Source organism: Miniopterus schreibersii, assembly GCF_964146895.1.
Source record: "Miniopterus schreibersii genome assembly, chromosome: 5".
NCBI classification, from domain to species: domain Eukaryota; kingdom Metazoa; phylum Chordata; class Mammalia; order Chiroptera; family Miniopteridae; genus Miniopterus; species Miniopterus schreibersii.
In genome coordinates this window covers 58,686,476-58,710,201 of record NC_138106.1, presented here as the reverse complement: position 1 = coordinate 58,710,201, position 23,726 = coordinate 58,686,476, and the positions used below count along the sequence as shown (strand labels likewise).

At 41.1% G+C, this 23,726-nt stretch overlaps 1 protein-coding gene across 1 annotated transcript in view; it reads right to left on the bottom strand.

Moving 5' to 3' along the window:
• IFT57 (intraflagellar transport 57) overlaps positions 1-3,338 on the bottom strand; it is a 48,065-nt gene extending 44,727 nt beyond the window's left edge. Inside the window, exons 1-2 of the mRNA XM_081137655.1 lie at positions 2,916-3,338; positions 210-372 (exon numbers count right to left, since the gene is read on the bottom strand). Of these exons, the coding sequence (XP_080993781.1) occupies positions 210-372; positions 2,916-3,127 (375 nt within the window). The 5' untranslated portion in view covers positions 3,128-3,338. The remainder of the gene's footprint in view (positions 1-209; positions 373-2,915) is intronic.
• Positions 3,339-23,726: the final 20,388 nt, after the last annotated feature.

The following is a 23,726-nucleotide window of genomic DNA, read 5'->3' as shown; positions in this document are numbered from 1 at the left end:
CTGAGGTTTTACCTGAAAATAAATCCAGATGTAACTTTATATATGTATGTATATATGTATGTGTGCATATATATGTGTGTATATATAGATAGGTATACAGTTATCCACAGAAAATTCATCTAAAAGGCTAGCATTTATGTTGTTGAATTATAAATATTAAAATTCATAACGTGAAAGCATGCAGAAAGAAGAGAGTTGTTTACACTTACAAATGATCGAAGCTCAGACAATATGTTAGATATTGTTGCATTAGGGTCATCATATTCCTGAGGCTGCTCAAAGGGGCGTCCTGCTTTGTTAATCAACCAAGCAGCAAGAGTACAAAACATGTAGAACTGTTCACCAGGGTTGGTTGGCAGTGCAAAATAGTGTCTGTTCAAAACAAGAGGGGAGGGTGGATTATGAAATATTGCAAAATCTATAGTAACTAAAAGAGCTAAGTCCAAAATTGCCAGAAGACATTTTTTTTAAATGGCTTTAAAAATCAAAAGACACTCTTTGAAGTCTCTAGTAATCGACAGCACTCACATTAAAGTTTTTAATCAACAGGATTAGGGCAATAACTACTGTACAAAAAATTTTAGATCAAAGACCTTACACCGGAAAATACAGGACGTGTTAAAAAACTGAGCATATAGAACTTTTGCAAAATAATTTATGTGTCAGGAATAATTAATAATAGAGTAGCTGCTGAAAATGATAATTTGAAACTAGGAGAATCTCAGAATTAAAAAAAAAAAAGACCTTAGTGATTATTCATTATGCATTTTGACATTTTTTACAATGCCATTGGTATCTTTACTTACTGTTTCTAGTCTATCGGCTATGTTAAACAGTTGTTCTCATCTTGGCTGCATATCTGAATCACCTGAGAAACTCATCAAACTATTGCTACCCGACCAAACAGTTCTTCCCTCATGAATTAAATCAGAACTTCTGAGAGTGAAGCCCCAGTATGGGTATGCTTCAAAAGCTTCCTAGACAGATCTAAGGTATAGCCAGGATTAAAAACCACTGAGTATGACATCCCCATCTAACAAACATTTGTTGACTTTTGCTAAATCACCTAGCCTACTAAAAATAGTCCTACGGGGATCAGTATGATTTATAAGTAAACATGTTAGGAATAAATTTGCTAGCAACAACATTCACTTAAGTTTAAATAAAGACCTTATTTTGCTTTTCTATGTGTAGCTATTGCTATTATTGTATTTATAGCTATTATAGCTATTTTTCATAAGAATCAGCAGTCCACCTCATGTTTCCCAATTTTTTTCCTGCAGTATAAGTATAAATGTCCTGGAAGATAACAGAAAGCTGGGAAGAAATAAAAGTCATAAAGTCTTTGCAGGTATATGTTTAGAACCCTTTTGAAGCCCTACTGGTAACAACTCATTTTTCCTTATTGACTGGTAACTCCAGGAAAGAGGAATGGGTACTGACACATTCTGTAGACCTATGACAGTGGTTCTCAAACTTTAGCATGCAACAGAATCACTTGGAAGACTTGTTAAAACACAGACTTCTAGGTGCCACCCTGAGAATTTCTCATACAGAAGACCCGGGACCGGGCTTGTGAGAGTGCATTTCCAATAAGTTCCCAGGTGATGCTGATGCTGGGGCCTGATGACCACACTTTGAGAACCATTAAACTAAGATATCTCCAGGCAAATCCATGATTCAAAGTATCCTACTGACTCCTGAGGAAATAGCACAGAGGTTATATCAATCGAACCTTAAGGCAATTTTCTTTTAGTTTGAAAAAATATACTTGGGAAAATATGCATTTTTTTAACATAGAAAAAGTTGATTGCTGATATCATCCTGATCAATTCAATTCAGTAATAACTCCCCATCCTACAGTTTCTATCATGAACCAAGCAACACTACTTTTTTCCTCTAACTTTTCTCCTATTATTATAGACTGCCTTAGCAATCTGAACAGTTTGCCTAGAGCCTACATATCTTATAACTCAAGTTATGGAAAGGGAACAGGGAATAAGATCAAAACTCTGGAGGGAAACTATTCGAGCCTCGCTACAGCCATTAAGAGAAAGTACTACGGATTCTTAACCTAAACTGTCTCTTACACGATGAAGTAAACAAATATAAGTATGTATTAATGTGAAGGAAAGCTATAAAATGTATCTATCCGTAAGCTTCACTGATTGGAGGAGAAACAGCTAGCTGTCCATTATCCTCAGCAACCAAGGGCCCTGGCTTCAGGGTACCATGAACTTCCACCCACCAGAAGGCAGAGCAACTTTAGGTTCTATGACAGAGAGACAATTCCAGTAGTTGCCATTTCATTTGTCTTTCCACTTCTCAGTTTCTGAGAGTACCGTTACTGCAAAGGCAGAAGTCCTTTCAACCAGAGCAGTTAGGCAACAAGTTTACTAAGCCGCATATAAGGTGCGCGGCAAGGTCCCAGGTGCCCGCGGTTACCGGCTGCAGGGGCAGGTTCTTGCGGAGGAAAACAAACCCTATAGACAGATCTAAAACCATAACGACATCCATCTTTGGGAATACGATTATGGGTGATTTTAGTATCTTTCGACATTTTGTGTGTGTGTGTGTTTTTCTGAGTTCTCTAAATAGGTATTTTATTACTTTTATAATCAGGAAGAAGAAAAAAAAGTTTGTGATCTGTGGAGGTGCGTCTGTGCTTTAAACACCAGGCGAGTTGTCTCCCAATCCTTTCTGCTGTTCCAAAACTTTATTCTCGCTACTAAAATAAGTCAAAACTCCGCGAGCTCCACGGCGGCCCTCCGTCGCCAAGTTTGGGGTGAAGTGCCCTTTCCCGGGTAGGAAGATGGAGGCAAGTGCTTGCTAACCCGCGCTGAGCGCTCCCCAAAAGGCCGGAGGAAGGCATCTTCCCGGGCCGGCACCCAGGCGCCGGGGACGAGGGCACCCACCTGGACGGGGGCTTCAGGTTGTTCTTCCGGAGGAGCTCCTCCTCATAGCGGAGCAGCTTCAGCTTCTCCACCAGGTCCTCCATCACCACGAACATGTGGTAGGCCGCGCCCGGCCCGCGCTCCACGACCGCCTCCCCGGCCCCTTCGCCGTGGGACCGAGACACCGCGTCCTCCAAACCCGACGGCGCGACCACGGCTGCGGCGGCCGCCATCGCGGAACAGGCAGAAAGAGCCCAGCGTGGGCTCCGGCCCACAGGTTTCCGAGGCCCGCGCTGCAGCAGCCAGGACTGCCGCGACCGGTTACTAGGCGACCGCCAGGCACCCGGTCACCAGGAAAACTAGACTCCGCCTCCTTCCCGTCCGGATCGCTTCTAAATCTCCTCCAACCAGAGAGGGCTTTCTGGATGGCGTCCCCTAGGGCCCGCCCCTTCCCCTGCCTCCCGGGAGGAAGTGGCCGGGGCAGCCCCGCCCCTCGTGGGGGCGTGGCTTCCAGCGCTCGGAGTCGGGCCCGCCTCCTCCCTGCGCTGCTTAAAAGCGGAGGAGGGTCAGCTAGAGAATCTGCTGCTGCTTCTCGCTGGCCTGAGGCTCGTTAGACCTGTTGGTGACCGCGGGCATCTGAGCGGGCGTCTGAGCCAGCTGCTAGCAGCTTAAAAGATTAAAGGAAAAGGAAGGCGTGCAGCATTGAAGTCTATGCTAGCCCACTAATTTCTTTTTTTTTTTTTTTCCTTCTCAAAATGGAAAGTTTTCACAGTTGCAAACGATGGTTCATGTTCTGAGGCTTCCCGTTGCCACAGCGACTTTCCGAAGGGTCTTTCTTTTTTCCCCTTAAATGTAGGCTCGCCTTAGGGAGTAATGTTTGATTTAAGTGCGCGATAGGCCCGGAGGGTTCGGTTCCCGCCCTCCCGCGGGGCTGGGGGCGGCGGAGCCGGGCGGGAGGCGGCGGGAAGGGGCGCGGGGGTGAGCAAGGCGGAGGCGCCAGGGGGGGGGGGAGGTTGCCCTGCCTCAGAAGCAAGGCTCCCAAACTCACCCTTCTGCCCCCGTCTGTTCCAAGCCCGCTGCACGTAGTAGGACGCTCTGTGGTTCCTTGTTAAAATCAAAACAGGCGATAATCTTGAACGTGTTCCCCTGCGCTGTAGCTCTAGGTGCAGCGGTCGACTTACAAAAACACAAGAAAAGGGGGCAAAACTAACCACGACTTTGCAGTTCTCACAGAAGCCTTGTGTATCCAGAAGTTTTCCCAGCAGCTGCGTAAAAAATGAGGTGAGTGGTAGGTGTGTGGAGGTGTCCTGGGAGGAGAGCACCTGTTCGTGTGTGTCACGTAATTTTGGGGGGATCTCTGATCTCATATCTGCTCCCAGGGAGTATAGAATAGAGTCACAGTTTTTGACATAATCGAAGTTTGGAATTTATCTGTGATATCTTTTGGTTTTCCTTAGAAAAATGGGCAGATGAGCGTTTTTCCTTTCAATGTCAGCCTAGGCCTCACTTGTTTCTGATATTAATAAAGGCATCAAAGCGAAAAATCTGAAAGGCAGACACCTTCTACTTACCAAAGAAAGGAAATACATAAAATAACTGATTTGGGCAGAAAACAACCCGAAAGGGAAAGCCATTGAGAATTATTTTTTTAAATAAATAGCATTGTTTGCGTCCTCCAAGTCTCTAACCAGCTGCTTTTAATAAAGGTGAGCAGGAGAATTGGATTGGACTCTCCCCATCGCCCACGTGGTCTTTTTCTTTGCCGCCTTGGGACAGTGTTTATTCCGCATACATCCCCACCCTGCCTCCCACAGGTGTGGGTGAGGGACAGTGTGCTATGCCCGTATAACTTTCAGAGTACAAGACAGATAGGTGTATAGCTTTTTAGGACTGAAAAAAAATTAAAGCTCAAAACCATGCTTTGGGACGCTTGGTTAATCAACAAGCCACCGGTGGCTTTTAAAAGGTGTCAGACTTGACAGGTTAATTGGTTACACACAGGGAGATAGACATTCGCGCAAGGTGTACTGCCTACATAAGACGTTCTGACATTTTCAGAAATTATATATAGCACTCAGAATGAAATAGTCAAACATTGTTTTTTGGCTGAGAGGAAACCCTCCAACAACATATCTACTTTGTCTGAGGATGGAAAACAACTTTCCCAGAACCTAGCCATTTCTTTCCCAGGTATAACAGTGATGCAGCCTGTCTTGAAAACAGTATGAAGAATTCTTTTCCCTCCTTCATTGCTGTAAAGAGTAAAAAATAGACTAAAATATAAAGTGTCCTCCAGTAGCTGTGGCACAGAAATAATGAAGGAAACAAAGGAAAAGCCAGCTATTCAGCACTGTTTTTCCCACAGAAAGAAGATGGGAAAGAACACTGAAACGTCAGTTCATTTTTATAAGGCCCCGGGGATTATTTTTGCTGAATCTTTGTTTATAAACCCACACTAGTTAACACTTCGGGAGGTCTTTTCCCTGATGGAAGTGGTTTGCTTCACACGTGTAACAGTGCACCCTCAAAGTCTCTTCTGTCTGTCTCAGCCACTTGGAAGCATTGGGGTACATTTTGTTAGTATTTTGCAGGATGAGCTCACTCGCTGACAAAGGAGCTAGATAAGAGCTTGAAGATAATGCAGTGTTCAGGCATGTTCATACTTTTCAAGAATCTGAAGAGAGCTTTATCTCTTGTTCTGTGTGTTGACCACAATTACGGCCTGGTTTCTGACTTTGACTTTTATCTCTTGCAAACCATCTGTGAAATAATTGTAGTTAATTTTTAAGGCCTTTAAGGTCTCTCTGTGTTGGAGCTCATCTCTGAAAACTGAACAGCATCCCAATCAAAGGTGATTTAAGCTAAGTGGATTTCCTGAAAGTTGCTGAGCGAGGCTGGCGAGGAAAGGGAGTCAGGTTCAAAGACGGAGGAAGGCTTTCCAGTTGCATCTCCAAATGTAAGGACAAATCCTCCGAGAAGACTGGGCAGGCTTAAAGAACAAAGCTGCCTTTTGCTATAAATGGCTTAGTACCATTCATTCGGTACGTTAAAAACTTAGAAAACCACTAATTGAATAGAACTTCCTTAACTTAATAAGAAATATATGCCAAAAATATAGAAAGGAAATGTCATATTTAAATGCGAAACATAGAGGTAGTGCCTTGTAAAGTCATAAACGAGGCAAAGGCATTCACTCATCAAAACCAAACTAGAGATGAGCGCCAGTACACTGAGACAAAACATTAGGAGTAAGTATTGCAGAAGGAACTATTGTAGGTGGTAAGATGAAGTAAAAATCCAAGAGAATCTATAGATAAGCTCTTAGGATACCTCAGGTGATCACTTATTAAGTTATGCAATGTCTGGTCACTGGGGTGTACACCTGAAACTAATGATGATATATCTTAACTGTAATTGAAAATAATTATTTTAAAAAAATAGACTAACAAAAAAGTGTGCCATATATGAGATCCAAATTAAAGAAAAGTTACTGGAAAAACAAAAACCTCAAAAACAAACCATATATGGCACCCAGGAATAAGTCTATCATCATTTTGGAGACATTGTTGAACTTTCCTGAAAGTCAGGGAAAAATCCAAATAGTAGGGATACAGTGTTCATGAATGAGAAAAATCAGTTATCTTTATCCAATCTTTAAACTCAGTGCAGTTTCAACTAAAATTCCAAGAGGGCTGATACTGAAATTCATACATAAGAGTAAATTTAAAGAAGCATGAGGAAGGAATCATGATATCAGATAGTAAGTTTCCTAAAATGACATCACAGGAATAAATAGAAAATATCCTGGAAACAGGAAAGTTTATATGAAAATTCAGTATGTGACAAAGTTGGTGTTACCAATTAGAGAAAGATAAACTATGCAATAAATGCTATTGAAGCTATGGGTTATTCATGTGGAAACAAAATTATATTTCTGAATGCCAGCATGTAAATTCCAGATGGATTAAAGACATAAATGTGAAATACTGGTAGGATGTTTAGATGGAAACAAAATAGAGTATCTTAAACCTCAATGTAGGGAAGGATTTCTTGAAGAAAATAAAGAACAAATTTTAAAGAAGAGAGAAATCATCGAAATGTAAGAACTTAGGTACAAAAGAGGACTCTATAGACAATGAAGAAAGAAGTGACTTGTGACCCCTATGATGTCAATGGATTAGTTTCCAGGATACACAAAGGTGGTGGGTCAATGCAAGGCCTCTGTGCCATGTTGGAGAATTTTAGATGTGTTTTTTTTCTAGGTGAGCATTGGTTGGCCTTGGCACTATTGACATTTTAGGCTAGATAATTTTTTGTTCTTAGGGCCTGATCTGTGCACTGTAGGATGTTTAGCAGTATTCCTGGCCTTTACCCACTAGATGCCAGTAGCACCCATTCATAGTTGTAACAACCCCAATATCTGCAGACATTGCCAGCTTGCCCCTGGGAGACATTATCACCACTGGTCGCTGATTGAGAATCACTGCTATAGATGCTTGATTTGAAATGCAAATGCCTTTATAAGGACCAGGGCTGTAAAGGTAAGTGAGTGACAGAGATTTGGGTGGAGGTGTGGGGAGTGACTGTGGTGAACTAGAAAATTAATGTACCATCTCAAGGATGGGACATTTTTGCCATGTAAGAATTCAGCGAATGTTGTCATATATTATGGTTTTGCAAGGATCTGAACCTAGATTTGTATGTCAATGTAAAATCCTAATGTTTCTACACAGAAAATATTATTTCAGGGGCTACTTTAGTTGTTAAAGATATTTGATGTATTAATTAATACACTGCAGTTCAAAATTGAGAAGCCTTGTTCTTAACTTTTCTTTTTATATTAAAATTTTATTCAATTTGTAAATGTAAGTTTGTTACAATCAAGTTTAAGGGGATGGGGGTATTTACAAATTAAATTCCTATAGAAGTTTCAAACTGTTTGTAAACTTACTATATTTGTTTTCATATTGTTGGCAGGCCATTTCAGATACTGTTAAATCTCCTGAATCTAAAAGGTAAAATAAATAAATAAATAAAAGGTGGAAGGAGAGAGAAATAAGTTCTATTAAGTAGTCAAAGACTGTTTGTAAATATACATATCAATGCAAAACCAAATCTGTCTAAGTCTGTTATTCAATTACACATTATAAATTGGAACCACAAGTCAGTCTGCTTCTCTAATAGGCCAAATTTTCAAACATTAGATACTTAAGTATTAAATATGCACAAATTATTTTTTAATATAATTATCACTACTGTGGGCTTTACTTTATCATTACTGTACTTAGTGTTGCAGTTTTCCAGGATTAAAATATAGTCACCCAATCATCATCCCAACCTGAACCTGTGAAGCTTGCCATCCAAAGTATCAAGAGATTCTTGCTGGAACTACCAATGGGACACACTAAGCACTGACTTGCTATAATAAACCCCCTAACTTAGAAAGGGAAGTGGTTTTATAACCCATTCTCCTGGGTTTACTTCATTTTTCAGTTCTTCTCTACTAATGGAAGTCTTCTAACTCCACTAAGATTATAGTTAACTGCTTCAGCTAACTGGCTCTCAGGGCAGATAAATGCCATGTAATTATACTTTACATATTTCAAGGCTTTGCTTTGCTTCATGGCCTCATTTTGGGGGGTAGAGGAGAGAAGCAAAGTGCCTATGTGAACTGAGTTCAGTGTACTGATCTGGGATGGTTATTGAAGGGTTTCAAGTAGGGTGTGTGTGTGTGTTGGGGAGGAGGGTGGAAGATTATTAAATTTGCATCTTAGCATGTTCTGGCAGTATTGTAGAGAAAGGACTGTAGTAAGGTGAAAGTTGATTCAGAAGGCAATTTGAATAGTCAGGTGAGATATGGTCCTTAACTGGGATGGTGGCAATTGGAATAGTGAAAAAAATGATAGTTATTAGGAAGAAAATTCAACAGAACTTAGTAATGGGCACCATGAGATGTTCTCTGGGGCATTGATAGCACCACAAAGAAAGGTGGCCTTTATACCCTGCCCCACCTGGTCATTGGCTATGACCTGTCTCAGGCATCTCTGGGTGAGGTAGCTTCTGTTGGCCAAGGGTAATTTTTTGGAGATGGATACAGCTCTGAACACTGAGCAGCCAGTACTCATAGCTACTGGGGAGCTGGTACCTCAGCCTGGTAAAAAGGGATCTGGGTAGGCACTGGCAGCTTTTACTACAATAGTTGACATTAAACTGCAACACTTCTGATTTTCTTTATGGAGGATGTGTACTGAAGTAATGAAGACGGTCTTAAACTAAGTTGTTTTTTTTTAAAAAAAAAAAAGTGAGGATGGTAAAGGTATAAACCATTGATCAGTTACAGTACAAAGTGTCAGATGAGGAAATAGATAAGTAACTGCAAATATTGAAACATTCATTCTAGTTTCTTGATAAGAGTTCTATTTCATCATATATGTTAGTAACACTTTGATTAGATACATATTTGGTGCTAACAAGAAGAATTGATCTTGTTAGAATTTTGAAGATTAAATAGAAATAGGTTTATTCTTTAAGGGCTAGATTAAGAAAATTTAATTTATTTTTCAATCTGGAATGGCATCTTTCCTCCAAGGAAAAATTAAAATTCAAGATGGAAAGTCAACAATAAATGTTATAAGAAAAAGATTTCTTAATGGGGCTAGAGCCTAATAAAAGTAAATTCTGCTATATGCTACGCTTTCATGATATAGCTCTGCATTCCAGTGCACAGTGCACCAGGCTTGCTAACAGCCTGTTTCCTAAGTGGTTATTGGCACTTTGTCTTGAGGCTTTGGGACCTGTTGCCCAAACTATTATGTGGTAACAAAACATTAAATCCAAAAGCCTTCTTTTTATTCCTAGCTATTTAGTGGAGATGATTTCATACTCCATACGTACGTATGTTCCTTCATGAATAGGACAAGGAACCCATTCTGCCTTTGCTTGCATCTAGTGAGATTTCGACAATAAGAGAACTTTTTTTAATCTTTCTCAAAGTGTGACTGTGAAAGCCCAGACTAATAGATCCAGAGATCAGTGTTTTGCTTTTAACAACCACAGAGAGATTTTCTAGATTTTTTTGCACAGCAAATATTTGAGTCCGTATAATGTGTTAGGCACTTTACTTGGGCCTGGTGATACAAAGACTTGTGAGCCTGGTATCTATGCTCAAATATTTGACTCGAATGCGGGGTACACATGTGAACCGGCAAGTTCAACCTGGGGTACAGAGCAGGAGAGTGTGTATTGGAAGAAGGCTCTCCAGACTTCTTTTATCCTACCCCTCCACAAGGCAGAGCTGGTTGGGCCTCTTCTCTGTCCCCATAATCTTTGATACTTTCCCTTTCTTGAGTCCCATTTCCTCCTGGGCTCTGAAGGGGTGGGAAGAATTAGGGGAAATTAGTAGAGGAGCCAGTATTGTTAAGGCAGATCTCTTGCCTGGAGAGCCAAGCTTCAGAGCCAAGATGATGGCTCCTCCCTTTTGTATCTAATGTGAGGGTTGATTCCCTTTAGCTTTTTTTTTTTGTGCCCAGACGCATAAGTTAACTCTCTTTGCCTAGGAACTTTAGCAAGGGGTCTGCGTATATAATCAGATGTTTCCAGAATCTGAAGAAGAATATGCATCTGTGGCCCATCTGCTAAGAATTCAAATTAGAATGTGTTTAAGTTCATTACAAAGAACTCACCCGAAAATAGCCCTAAATCAAGAGCATAAACTAAAATCCCTTTTTATTACTTTCTAACAACTTATCATTTTCAGTAAGTCTTTGTGCTTGATCTACGTGCCCAGTATATTTTTTTTTATTTTTTATTGCAGCTTTAGAGTTCAGAGGATTACTCATAAACTGTGTAAAACTTTTCTTCCTTCCTCCAGCACCCCAAGGCAGAGTGTGGATTTCCACAGCAACTTTCTGAGGATCCTCACTGTTCCCCTAGAGACTAGGACTTCACGGTTTCCTTTCACCCCGTAGCGCTGCGAAAAAAATGACTGTCAACCAGCCCATTCTTTCCCTATTAATGTGAAATGTTTATAGTCATTTGGTCCATTTCCAGACTTCAGACTTTGAACAGACTTCTGTTTGCCTATTCTCATGCCTGTTAAACTGTTTTTGTTTGCATAGCTTTAAAATAAGATTTACTCTCAGGTAGAACAAGCCACCTCTCTAATTCTCTCAGTCTTCTTGATTAGCACACATTTGTTCCTCCAGATGAACTCTAAATTTATTTAATGTTAAAATTTGTACTCTTAGAATACGTTGTAATATTGAGTTTACCTTCCAGGGGTATGGCATATATTCTACTTGAATCTCTTACTGGGTTAAAAAGATCTTTGAAAAACTGTTCTATTTTCAATTTTCAACCTGACAGTCAATTTTAAAACAGAAATTCTGGCTATTTTTCTTATGCTAGTAAGTTAGCACTGTTGAGTATGAAAACTCCATATTTTACTTTCTGAAGGCAAGGACAAATTGTTACACTGCAAAAGATTTGAATCTCCTGGGCTTCGTGGAGGAAGAATAATACTCCTGAAATGGTAGGCGGGAGCTTTTGTAAGTAAAATTAGAACTGCCCTAGAAGATCTTGCTCTTTCAAAGGAAACATCAAGTCCTTTTATGAAATGAAAAGAAAATGGCCTTTATTCTCGCCTGAAATACAATGACAGCTCCCTTACAGTTTTCCCTGCAGATCTGGTCCTCTTTTATACTTTTGTCTGCGTTGTTCCCAGAGTAATCTTTCTAAAATGCAAATATGGACACAGCATTGGCCTATCTGACATTCATACAAGGATCCCCCATTTGGGAAAACATCCAAGTTTTTTATCCTGCTATACAAGCCTCCAGGGACAGATCCAGGCTTTGGGGGACCTGAAGCTTAGGCAGTTGGGGGTGGGGGTCCTTTTTAATAAGAAATGTAAAATTTTGAATTCAAAAGCAGCTACAGAGCTTTTGAAAGGACATTACAAGCAAGGCTCCCTGGAGCATAAATTTCACTAATTTCCTGGTATATCTGCCTCTACTAAGGGAATTACTTTATCACAGATGAGATGAGGTTCCCGGGTCAGTAAATAATAACCAAGATAAAGTATCCACCCCACTGAAATTGAAGAAAACTTTTCCTCTACCCTTCTATATTTTCTGGCTGGGGCCCAGCAAATTAAACTGATAAAAGACAGGTTAACAAGAGAAAACAGTTTATTAACAGATGCAGTGAGATTATACATAGGGGATACTCAGTGATGTGTGGTAACTCAAAGGGGTGCTTAGAACTTGGGCTTATACAGCATAGTATCTTAATCAAGAACAATAAATTTGTAGAGAAGTGACAAGACAAAAAGGGTTTTAGGCTTCCAAGGTAAATATATAGAGGAAACTTAATGGAAAATAAGGATTGTTTTGGTAAAGCATGTTATGTAGATTCCTCTCTGTGCTGTCTCTGAGCTGGTAAGCGTCTGGTGATTAACAGTCTTAGGTTTGATTTTAAACAAATGTGGGGGAAGGCACATATATCTGCTATTTCTTAGTTGTCTTCACCTCAAAGTGATTCTTATGCCAAAGTGGCATTTTGGGTGTGAAATATTCTGATCTCTCTTAGCATGGAGATCTCTGATTAGAAGACCAGGTAGCTACCCATGACCAGGATGGTTGTTCCTAACATGAGATAGTAATGTCGAGCCCTTTTTATAGTCACCACAAAGAGGAGAATATTAAGTCCATAGTTTTCAGACTAGGTTGGTTTTAAATAGGTTCAAGTTTGACTCTTACTAAGTAAATAAGATTAGTTAAATTACTTCACTGTGATTTGAGATTGCAACTCTGCCCAGTAGGAACTAACTTCCTTCACCAGTGTTGGTTGAAATACTTATTTAACAGTCTTCCTCTCTGGCTGAGTCACAGTTCTTAGTGATATTTTAATAATGGCTGATTGAATTCTGTATTTCTCATACCTTTGTCTGGCTTTGAGGTCAACACCACCAAAGTCGTGCAGATGACACCTTTGATTCACTCTTCCTCACACCGGGCAGTGGTTCTGGATTCTACTCAGTTGAAGTTGGAAAGGGTAGAATGGTGAGAACTGTGACATAAACTTTCTCATTTTTTCTTACCCTATATGACCATCTTCTCAGTCTGTAAATTCTGTTCCTCCCTTTTGTTTCCTCTAGAGCCTCTTTTTAAAGATGGTAATATTTCCTTGTTCTTTAGGTGACTTTTCTCTAAAGCACTTGTGTTAGTCCAAGTGTTCCAAGAATCAGAGGTCAAAATGGGATTAGACATGCAAGAATTTTACTAGGCTATATGCCTGGGATGGAAAATGGGAAGGGAGCTTGCAAAAGCTGGGTGCAAGACCCTGAGTGAAGAACAAAGGGATGGAAGAGCTCACACTACACTGCCATGCAGTCTAAGGCCCCCCTCAAAGCCTACTGTGTCAGCCTGTGTATGCCTGGGGATGAATATGCCCAGGTCTGTAATATGTTGCCTCTAGAAGCCAAAGAGGCCTTCTGAATGCTTTGCTTCCTTCTTTGTGTAAGGGATGCAAGATACAGTAATTTGTCTTTGACTTTGGAGCATTTCCCAGCATACCCCTGATCACGGGGTTCTCAAAACTTCACTGAAGTACTGGCATCTAAATCGTGGCTCTGTCAGAGTGCATGCATCTTACCAAGGCATCCAGCATGCTAACCACCTCTTCTGCTCAATCGCCATTTTATCATGGATGTGATGGATAGGTGGGATGTTCTGTGGGATGTCCTGAAGGTGTAGCTCTCTTTGGGCTATAGCAGAGGGCAGAAGAGTTAACATAGCCCTGAGGGGAATTTTTAAATGGATATAGTTGTCCAGCCATGTGAATGCAAAATTTTTCTGATTCTCTTTCTTGACTGGGATTGAATAGAATGTTTACTAGATTAATGCTCTATATTGTATACCTGATGCTATAGTAATTTTCTCTATCAACCTTACTATGCCTGGTATAGTAGCTACAATTAGGATACATGTTGGCTAACATTGTGATAGTCTACAGTAATTCTCCAGGATGCTCCTAGCTTTCGAAGAAGCTGGAGTGTCAAATTAAATTGAGATATGATAGGAGCCACCATTGCTGCATCCTTCACATATTTAATGCTGGTACTTGTCTTTGCCACACCCCTCCATGGGATATGATAATGTTCCTGATTTACTGTCTTGGTGGAGGCAGTTTCAGAGGTTTTCATTTGACTGTTCCCACTATGATAGCTCTTACCCCAGAGGCCAGGGACATAATTTGGGGATTGCTCCAAATGCCAAGTGTACCAGTTCAAATCACGCATACAGACACAGTATTGTCATGGAACATATTGCCATGGTGTGGCAGAGTCCTTCCCCCCAGGGCCCAAACCCCTTCTTTAGTTAATGGGTTACAGATGTGAAATTTGTTTTGGTTTGGGAACTGAGCAAGTGATGAGACAACGATTCTCAGCATCCTGCTCCTTTATTCTTGTCCTTCTTTGGCTGTGACATTAAGCAGCACCACCCTCGTTAGCTGCCCCTAGAGACACCATGCTCTGCCAACCATCTCTGCAACTCCCTGTGGGTCAAGCAATCTTGGCTGCTCTCTGGCCGTGCCAGTCATTGTGGTAATTACAGCCTCCTGGCTCCTGACAGACAAGTGCTGCCATCTGGCCTCTATTACTCCAATACCCCATCATCTCCAAGGATATTAACCACTCCAGCTATGAGACCGCTTCCAGTACCAACATCCTTGGCCTGTTGAGGAGAGCCACCACAGGATTTCTTAGTGGTGCTGGTGCCCCTCACCAGTGCATCCCAAAGGCCTTGGTGTGCTCTCTGGGAACCTCTCTGGTGGGGCTTCTGGCCATATGTTATACATACCACATGCCCACTTTCCTTAGCTACTTAATTGCTTCATGTGCCTTCTGCTAAGGCAACTTGGACATTTCTACTTTATTGAAAGTTAGACTTCTAAGAGGTACCACAGCTGTGAGTTTACCTATCCTCTAGGGTCTTTGCTAAGGGGTTAAATCCTGGGGCTTGATGAAGTGTCCCCAACTCAACGAATTCTGGATTATTCAGTTGTATAGTTGTACATTCTGTTCCCATTACTGAAGCACTTTCAAAATCCACTTTCAGGAGTTATTTTTTGACTCCTGCTGGTGTATGCTAGCTCATTTGTATAATTCCTTAGGTGTACATTCCCTTTCCTTCCTTATCAGGCCCAGCACATCTTCAGCTGGGTTAAGCTGGGATTTAACAGCATTCAGTGCCTGGCAGCCAGGAGAGGTGGTAGGGGTAGCCTGTCTGGGTGTCATGCGTTGCCTTGTCAGGGTGAAGGGTCTGCGGTGCTGGCAGGTGTGCTTATGCTTGTGGGGGAGGGGTGTGAGCTACTTCTGCATTCCCAGAGGGTCTGGAAGGTTTCAGAGTCCACATCCTTAGGATGTTCTGTCAGATGTCCCTATCCTGTTTCAAGATTCCAGGTTTTCCCCACCAGGGCCCTGACCTTCACACAACTGACCTTCCTTGGCTGAGAATTAAAATGTCTCTGGAGCTCCAGGACTTTAATAATCAAGTCTTCAGCCTACTGCTCAACTGTGTCTGGCCTCCCAGCAAGAGTCGGGCCTCTTTATAAGCTCCTACCTGGGCTCTGGCTCTGGTATTGAGCTCCTCACAGCTCGTTTCCAGTCCTCAGCTCCTATCATCCCTCTGCGGGATGTCAATACAACTTGGTACTAACCAGCCAACGTGCCTCTCTTTGCAAGCATTGCTCCCATCATATTTTCAAATGCCAGTATCATCCCCACATGTCATAGTACCCGCCTCCACTGGAAAGTTTTCCAGAGAGCACGCCATTCACCAGGGCCCTCAGGAACACACAGGTGAGAGGCCCCTGAAGTCTAGCAGTTTGGTCACTACCTTTTGCCAGAGACGCTGTGTGCTCCACCTGCCAAGCAGGAGAGGGTCCTCTGCCTGCCTGCTAGTGGGTGAGCCAGTACCAGCTCCCCCCCCCCCGGTCTTGCTGCCTGGGTTTTGGACCACTCCTGGTACCACTGGCATGTGTTTGAGTCCTCTGAGGAGAAGAAACCAAGACTGGGTTACACATAAAAGGGTTTTATTAGAGAAAACACCTGTATGAGAGAAAAAAAATGAGGGAGATGGAAACAACTAGACGAGAAGGCACATGGGCAAGTCTGACCCAAGTGAGGAAGTAGAAGGAAGCTCGGAAGCATGTGGCCACAATTTGAGGAAGGCTCAGCAAGGCCACCCAAGAGGTCCACAAGCCGAGACTGCCTGCCTGAGGAGCCCCACGTCTCCCGGTGAGCAGCCCTTCCGAGGAGTTGCCCCTGCACGAACCAGGAGCAAGTGGGCTTTCAGAGGGCAGCCGCCGGAGCCTTTGGTCAATTCGTCTCACGCCCATGGCCCCGGGGCCTAATCGGTGTTATTTATGCATAGCACCGCACACCAAAACTTAGCAGCTTCACACCATTCTAGTGCGTTTGTCCTGTTAAGGAAAAACCAAATTGGCGACCACAATTTAAATATACCCCTAGACCAAACACTCACGGTCACACAACCAAAATTAACCTGACCTGATTTCCCTAAAATACTGATTCTGACATTAAACAAAACTTAAGCTTTCTTCAAGTCGCCCCGGCCTTACAGCTTCCTAGCCAATCAGCTGCAGTAAGTAAGCTTACACAGTGTCACGACCCTAAAAGGAATGTGATTTTCCAGTAACCAATCACAATAGAAAACTCGACTTTCTCTTCCATGATTTGTAAACTGAGCTGTAACTGCTGAGACCCGAGTTTCATACCAATTTTGGTTTGAGTCACCCTGTTTGCCAACAGTTTGGTTTTTCTCAGTAAAATATTCATATCAAGTAAAGCTCTCTGAACTTTCTTTGGACAGTAGTAGATTCTATGGTTCAGGAACTCAGAACATATCAAGCATGGCTTGTCTTTGCTCTGAATGTTTAGGGCCTCAGCTAGGAAGTCTTGAAGGCTGGGGTGACTCCATGGTTCGGGGCTGGGTTCCTCGGAAGGGTCACTCACTCATAACAGGCGCCTGGGCCGGGACAGCGTGAGGATGGGGGCTGGCTGAGTGCCTACACGTGGCCTCCCGGGTGGCCTGGCTTCCCCGCAACATGACTCTCTCAGGGTAGTCAGACTTCTTACAGGGCGGCTTGGGGCTGGCTCCAAGTGTAAGTGTTCAAGTAAACAAGGAACCCCGTTTGTGATCCAGCTGCTGTTGTACTTTATTGGTCAAAGCAGTCGCCCACCCAGTCTCATGGGGAGGGGACACCTCCCCACCTTTTGATGGGAGGAGTAACATAAATTTTTGGACTTTTTTTTTTTTTTAAAACCACCACAACTGGTCAGCTGGTTTCTGTAAAGAAGGCCGTAGACAACCTACAGCTTAATTTGTCGCCGTTGCTGGCTTCCTGGATTCATATTCGTCATAACCCTCTTCCACTTGTGCTGTAATTGCCTGTTCACTTCTGTTTCAGTCTCCCTGCTCCCTGCACCTGGCACACAAGTGCTTCACAGGCGTTCAGTTAACTGTTCCTTCCTGAAACCTGCTTCCAGAGCAAAACTGACATAGTTACAATGTAGGGCAATAAAAGTGCAAGTTCGTGCGGCTCAAGTTGTACTCCAAGAGTTAAGTTTTACCCCTCCTCTGAATTAAATTCAGGTTGATGAACCAGGAATTATCCAAATAACAAACTAGAGAGAGCTATTTCAGGGTTCTTCCAACTACAGTCTGAGGTGTAATTCCAAAATAATAAAATCTAACTTGCCTCCTGAAATGGCCTTTCTAAACTGGGAATTAGGGAGCTGACTTCTTATCCAAAGGCAATTAAATGGCCTTAGTAAGTAATTAATGACTTCTTAAGGACGTCCTCGGTCTACTCAAAGGAATGAGTTTACCTCTGTAAGGAAACTATAAGAGAATTAGGAAGAACGACAGCACTTTGTCCTGAAGGACATTCAGGACAATTCTTTAAACTTTCCCTACTCATATCTCCCTTCAAAAATACTACCAAAAAGTAAATGAAAATGTCAGATAATAAAATGGATTAAAGTATTTCAGCTCTATCTGCACAGTGGTTAAATGCAAAATTACCAGAAGCAAGAGGGAAATGAAAGAGACCAAGCCAAAATACAGCTATGGCCCTGTGTCAGATGACCCTTGAGCTTGTTTAATCTCGGTGTGATTTATACCTGAAGAGCTAGCTAATTTGTGGTATTGTTTGTAGGACTCGGAGATGTCAGAGTGAAGGCAGTTTTTCCAAACTAAAATGAGTAGATAATATAAGAAAATCCACCATTTAAAATAAATTGGCTCAGGGGCCAGCTAAAACTCAGTATAAAGCTATATTACGAATGAAATCTTTATTGGAAACTTGGGTTTGACCTATCAGTAAACATAAAATTCTTATTCCATTGTTGTGCAGCAATAGCTACCATTTATTTATAACTTTCCTTTTGCCTGTGACAATCAGCATAGCTTGGTAACTTGAGAAATTTACAGAATTTTAAGAGAACAGAGATCTGTTAAAGTTAGAAAAACAGCTTTCCTGACAATCCACACTTTTCATTACTGATTTAATAAAGCAATAGTTTTACTTTGAATTGTATAGAATCTAATTATTGAAGATTGGTAGGATTATACCTTTATCTTTCCTGTATTCCTTTCGGTTTTTGCAGCGCAGGTGGACTGCTTTCCCCCTGCTCTCCCAGGGTGGCGTCTGGCAGGCCTGACCCGAGAGACAGTGTGTACGTGGAGGTGGGAGATAGGTCGTTAACTTTGTTTCAGCATAAACTCTACTGAGTTAGAAGCTGAAAATAACAGTGAAACGTACCATGAATCCAGAAAGATCTGATTGGGTAGCTCTATCCTGATGAGAGACCAATTCTAAGGGTTACAGAGAAAGGGGAAGTGAGGCACCTATGTCTGACCTCAAGGCTACAAAACTAAAGAGGAGATTCTTTTTTTTTTTAAATTGTCACCCAAGGATATGTTTTAACTGATTTTTAGAGAGAGAGAAACAATGATATGAGAGAGAAACAGTGTTGCCTACCCTACGTGCCCCAACCGGGAATCGAACCTGCAACCTTTTGGTGTGTGGGACAGCGCTCTGACTGAGCCACCCGGCCGGGGCAAGAGAAAAGATTCTTTTAGTTTGAGGAATTAATTGAATTTACAGTAGTCTTAATGTAATCATTCATTATACATCAATAATATATGTAATTTGTGGTACCTGTATGTCACTGGTACCTTCTGGCTATAAAGTCAAGGTGATTAACTGAGGATCCTTTTAGATACCAAAACTAACATTTGATGGGGGGGTCTTCTGAAATGTGTTGTCCACGGTCCTCCTATATTAAAAACTAGTTCACCGAACAGCAATTCTGCTGCTGCTACGAAGACGCCCGTCCCCCACCAGCAAGGACGGGCCGACTCTGCAATCTGATGAAGCCTGTACATCTACATGTTTAAAATCTCCACAGCCGAACCCAAAACGCAACTAGTAGTTACACCGTCCTCTCAGGAAAGTGCCCGCATCCGTCTTCAATCCGGTTTCGGTGGATAAAAATTCAGAACTGCCTTCTTTCTTTCTCACAAAATACTGCTTGTCAGATTCGCCACTCTCCCCGGGGACCCCTCAAAGTGAGTTTCCCTCCCTTAGCGATCACTTCACTCTATCCACCTTGGGCTTCGACTTCCTATTAATACTGTCCCACTGCTAAAGTGAAGATTTTCTCCTTTATAAAGAAGAAATAAAAGCAAAATTTAAGCAGTTCTGCCTCCTTTCACGGAATGATTTCTTTTAAAAACCACATTCTTCATCGGTGGAGCCTAGCCCGTCTTTATTACTTTCTCCTTTTGCCAATCTAATTTCGACTTCCTGCTGCAGCCCTCTACTGTTTTAGGTTATAGGCCTGTCCCCCGAAACTAGAATCTGAGTAGTTGAATTTATGTACGTTTCCCTTTTTCTTTCCTCTGTTACCTCCCAGATGATTCAGAGTTTCGTTCAAACCTCCCGTCTGAGCTGCCTTTCACAGTAATGGATTGTCTGGTATTTGAATGCTCTGAATGCTTTGAAATAAACCTTCCTAATACCTGGGATATCCTTCACAATGTACGCGATGCTCTTTTCTTTGGTTGAAATAGATTCTGAGGTGTTTTCACTTTCTCCCAAGGTTTCTATTACTTCTACTTCAAAAGGCATTAATTTATGTTGGTCAGAGTGAAATTAATTCAAGGGAAACAAATACTTTCTTCCAGAAAAGTAGCTGCTTAAAAACGCTGCTTCATCCTTTCAGGAGTATTTGTCATGCAAATCAAGAATTTTTCTCAATATTCCCTCTGTCGGAAGCGTGCGCATACCAAGAGTCAACTCAAAGTTTTATGTAAATAGGATTTTTCTGTTAGTTTCTACAATAGGAAAAAAATGGAATCAACTAACAAGTCTGTTATTAATACAGTTAGTATTCCATTGTATATCGGGCTCTAATTGAGGCAACATTAAAAAAAAAAAAAAAAAAAAAAGATGTTTTAAGATATTTAATGACATGGGAAGATATTTAATGATGTTTGAAAAATTATATACAAAGAGCATAGTATCAGTATTCCAAAAATATATGCATATAAAAAATAGGATTAATTATCATATTAACAAAAGCTATTTTGTAATGATTGCATTATCTGTTTCTTTTTTAGTTTTCTGAAGTCTCTATAATTATATACTACTTTTAAAATAAGGAAAAGTTGTGATTAGACCCCTTTTATCATACGTGTGCTCCTGATAATGGATGGCTTGCTTGGTTGGGCTTCTCTGTCACTTTCACATGTTGTTTTAGTCTCTTTGATAATCACTTATCAAGTACAATATGGGAACAGAGGAAACAGTTGCTTGCTAAATAAAGTTCTGATTCTTTCCCCTTCAGAAAGAGTCCTTACTATGTGCTAGGCACTGTGCCAAGGGTATGAAGTACACAGTGTTTTATGCATCTAATGTAGGCACTACCTCCTTAAGCCTTAAAAGAAATCTTGTATTTTATACATGAGGGCATGGAAGTTGAGACTGTCCAGGGTCATACAACTGGTAGGTGAGTGAGCTATATTTGACTGAAGCTCATAATCTTTCTTTCCCATTACAAAATGAACATTACCATGCTTTTCCCACAGCTCTTGGGTAATATACCAGCCCCTAAGAGGATTATTTGTATATACAATAAAACTTCTCCATTACCCAGTCCTTCAATTAGATTTTTTTTATTAAATAAAACTTTGTATTTTGAGGTAATTGTGGATTCACAAGCAGTTGTAAGAAATGACGCAGAGATCCTATGTACCCTTTACTTAGTATACTCCAATGGTAACATTTTGCAAAAGTATAGTACAATATGGTCTTCAGGAGACTGACATCGATACAGTCGAGATACATTAGCCCAAGGATCCCTCTTGTTGGCCTTTTGGAGCCACATCCACCTCGCTCCCTACCCACGTAATCCCTGACAACTACTAAACCATTCTGTTTATATAACTTGTCATTTCAAGAATGTTACGTAAAAAGGATTGGCTTTTTGAACTCAGCATAATCCTCTGGAGGGTCATTCAGGTTGTTGTATGAATGAGTAGTTAGTTCCCTGTTCCTGCCAAGCAGTACTCTATGCTATAGATATACCACAGTTTAACTATTCACCCACCGAAGAGAATCTGGGTTTCCTATTTTTTGCTATTACAAATAAAGCAGCTATGAACATTACGCCTCTGGTTTTTGGTTAAACGTAAGTTTTCATTCTCTGGGATAAATGTTCAGGGATGTAATTGCTGACTCATATGGTAGGTGCTGCCAAACTGTCATCTGAACTGGTTCTACCATTTAGTGTTCCCATCAGCAGTGTATGAGTGATTCATATCCTCACCAGTGTTTAGTATTGTCATTTTTTTTATATTTTAGTTGTCACTATTTTTTTAAATTTTTATATATTTTATTTTAAATTCTTTGTTTTTTCTGATAGATGTGTAGTGATGATCTCATTCTAGTTTTAATTTGCATATCCCTCATGTTTAATGATGTTGAACATCTCTTCATGCGCTTACTTGCTGTCTATATATCCTTTTAGATGCAATATCTCTTCATGTCCTTTGTTTATTTTTCTTATGGGTTCTTTGCTCTTTTACTGTTAAGCTTTGAAAGTGCTTTATATATTTTAGATACAACTCCTTTGTTAGATGTGTGACTTACAAATTTTTAATAAACTATATATTCCATCTTGTAAAATGTTCGGTCATGACTGCATTAAAAGACAGTGAAATAGTTTAAGTGTTAGAAACTTCTTAAATAAGTGAGTGAGAAGATCAGAGTCATTCCATATAAGACATATAGGGAAACTGAAGCAGTGATATGGGCAGACACTAGAATAAAATCTAGAATTATTCTTGTGTATTAGAGGAAGAGAGCTTATTTGTATATGAGAGGGAACAACCCAGTTGAAGTAGGAATGGCATGCTAAAAAAGTTACAGATTATTGAAGTGAAAACAATGGGGAGATGTGATTCTTGCAAAGGAGCCCAACATTACAAGTATGGTGTTAAAATTTCCTGTATTATGACCTAGGCTATGATAGTGACAGAGTGTCACATCTCCTATTTTGAAATTCCATTACATGTTGTTGCATGTGTTCAGTCTCAGCTCAAACAGCCTGGGAGGCTATGTTCTTCAGCAAGCAATAGGAACTATAGGAAAGATTGGAAAGGAGCTATAAAACAAGAGGCTATAGAGACATTATGTGGTGAACCATTAGGGACAATATTGTAGTAAAAGCCGAGAACAGGCAACCCCAAAATAATTACAATGCTATTTTCACAACATAAGTTTTTGTCCTTGTACTATAAAAATAATGTAAGATGGTAAGAATGTGAAATTTAAAAAACATTTTTATAATGAAATGTAGTGAGGTCCCCATATGTTCTGCTAATTTAGTAATATTTGGCATCGAGTATCTTAAAAGGAGTCCCGAAGCTATTACATAGTTGCAGTCTGCCGTGTCGTTTACGCAGCTCTGTAATAGCACTTCTGCACGGAAGCTCTTTTCTTCCCTTTTTATGGAATTTATGGGGGTGACACTGGTTAACAAAATTCTACAGGTGTCAGGGGCACAATTCTACAACACATCCCCCGTACACTATTGTGTGTTCACCACCCCGTCAGGTCTCCTTCCGTCACCATTTATGCCCCTCTACCCTCCTCCACCCCCCTACCCAGCTCCCCACCGGTCCTGACAGCTGTCTGCCTGCCCTTCTATCTGTGAGTCTGTCTCCATTTTGCTTGTTAGGCCTTTTTTGTTCCTTCAGTTCCACATATGAGTGAAATCATATGTACTCGTCTTTCTCTGGCTGGCTTATTTCCCTTAGCAGAAAGCTTTCCAGGTCCATCCATGCTGTCGCAATGGCTAAAATTTCCTTCTTTTTTCTTCTTCATGGCTGAGTAGTATTCCATTGTATAAATGTACTAGCAGTTTTTTCTCCACTCATCTACTGATGGGCACTTGAGCTGCTTTCAAATCTTAGCTAATGTACATAAGGCTGCAGTGAACATAGGGGTGCATATATTCTTTCAAATTAGTATTTCGGGTGTCTTCAGATACATTTCTAGGAGTGGAATCACAGGATCATAAGGCAGCTCCATTTTTTAATTTTTGAGGAAGCTCCATACTGTTTTCCACAGTGGCTGCACCAGTCTGCATCCCCACCAGCAGTGTGCCAGGTTTCCCCTTTCTCCACACCCTCGCCAGCACCTGGCATTTGTTGATTTGTTGATGGAGCCATTCTGACA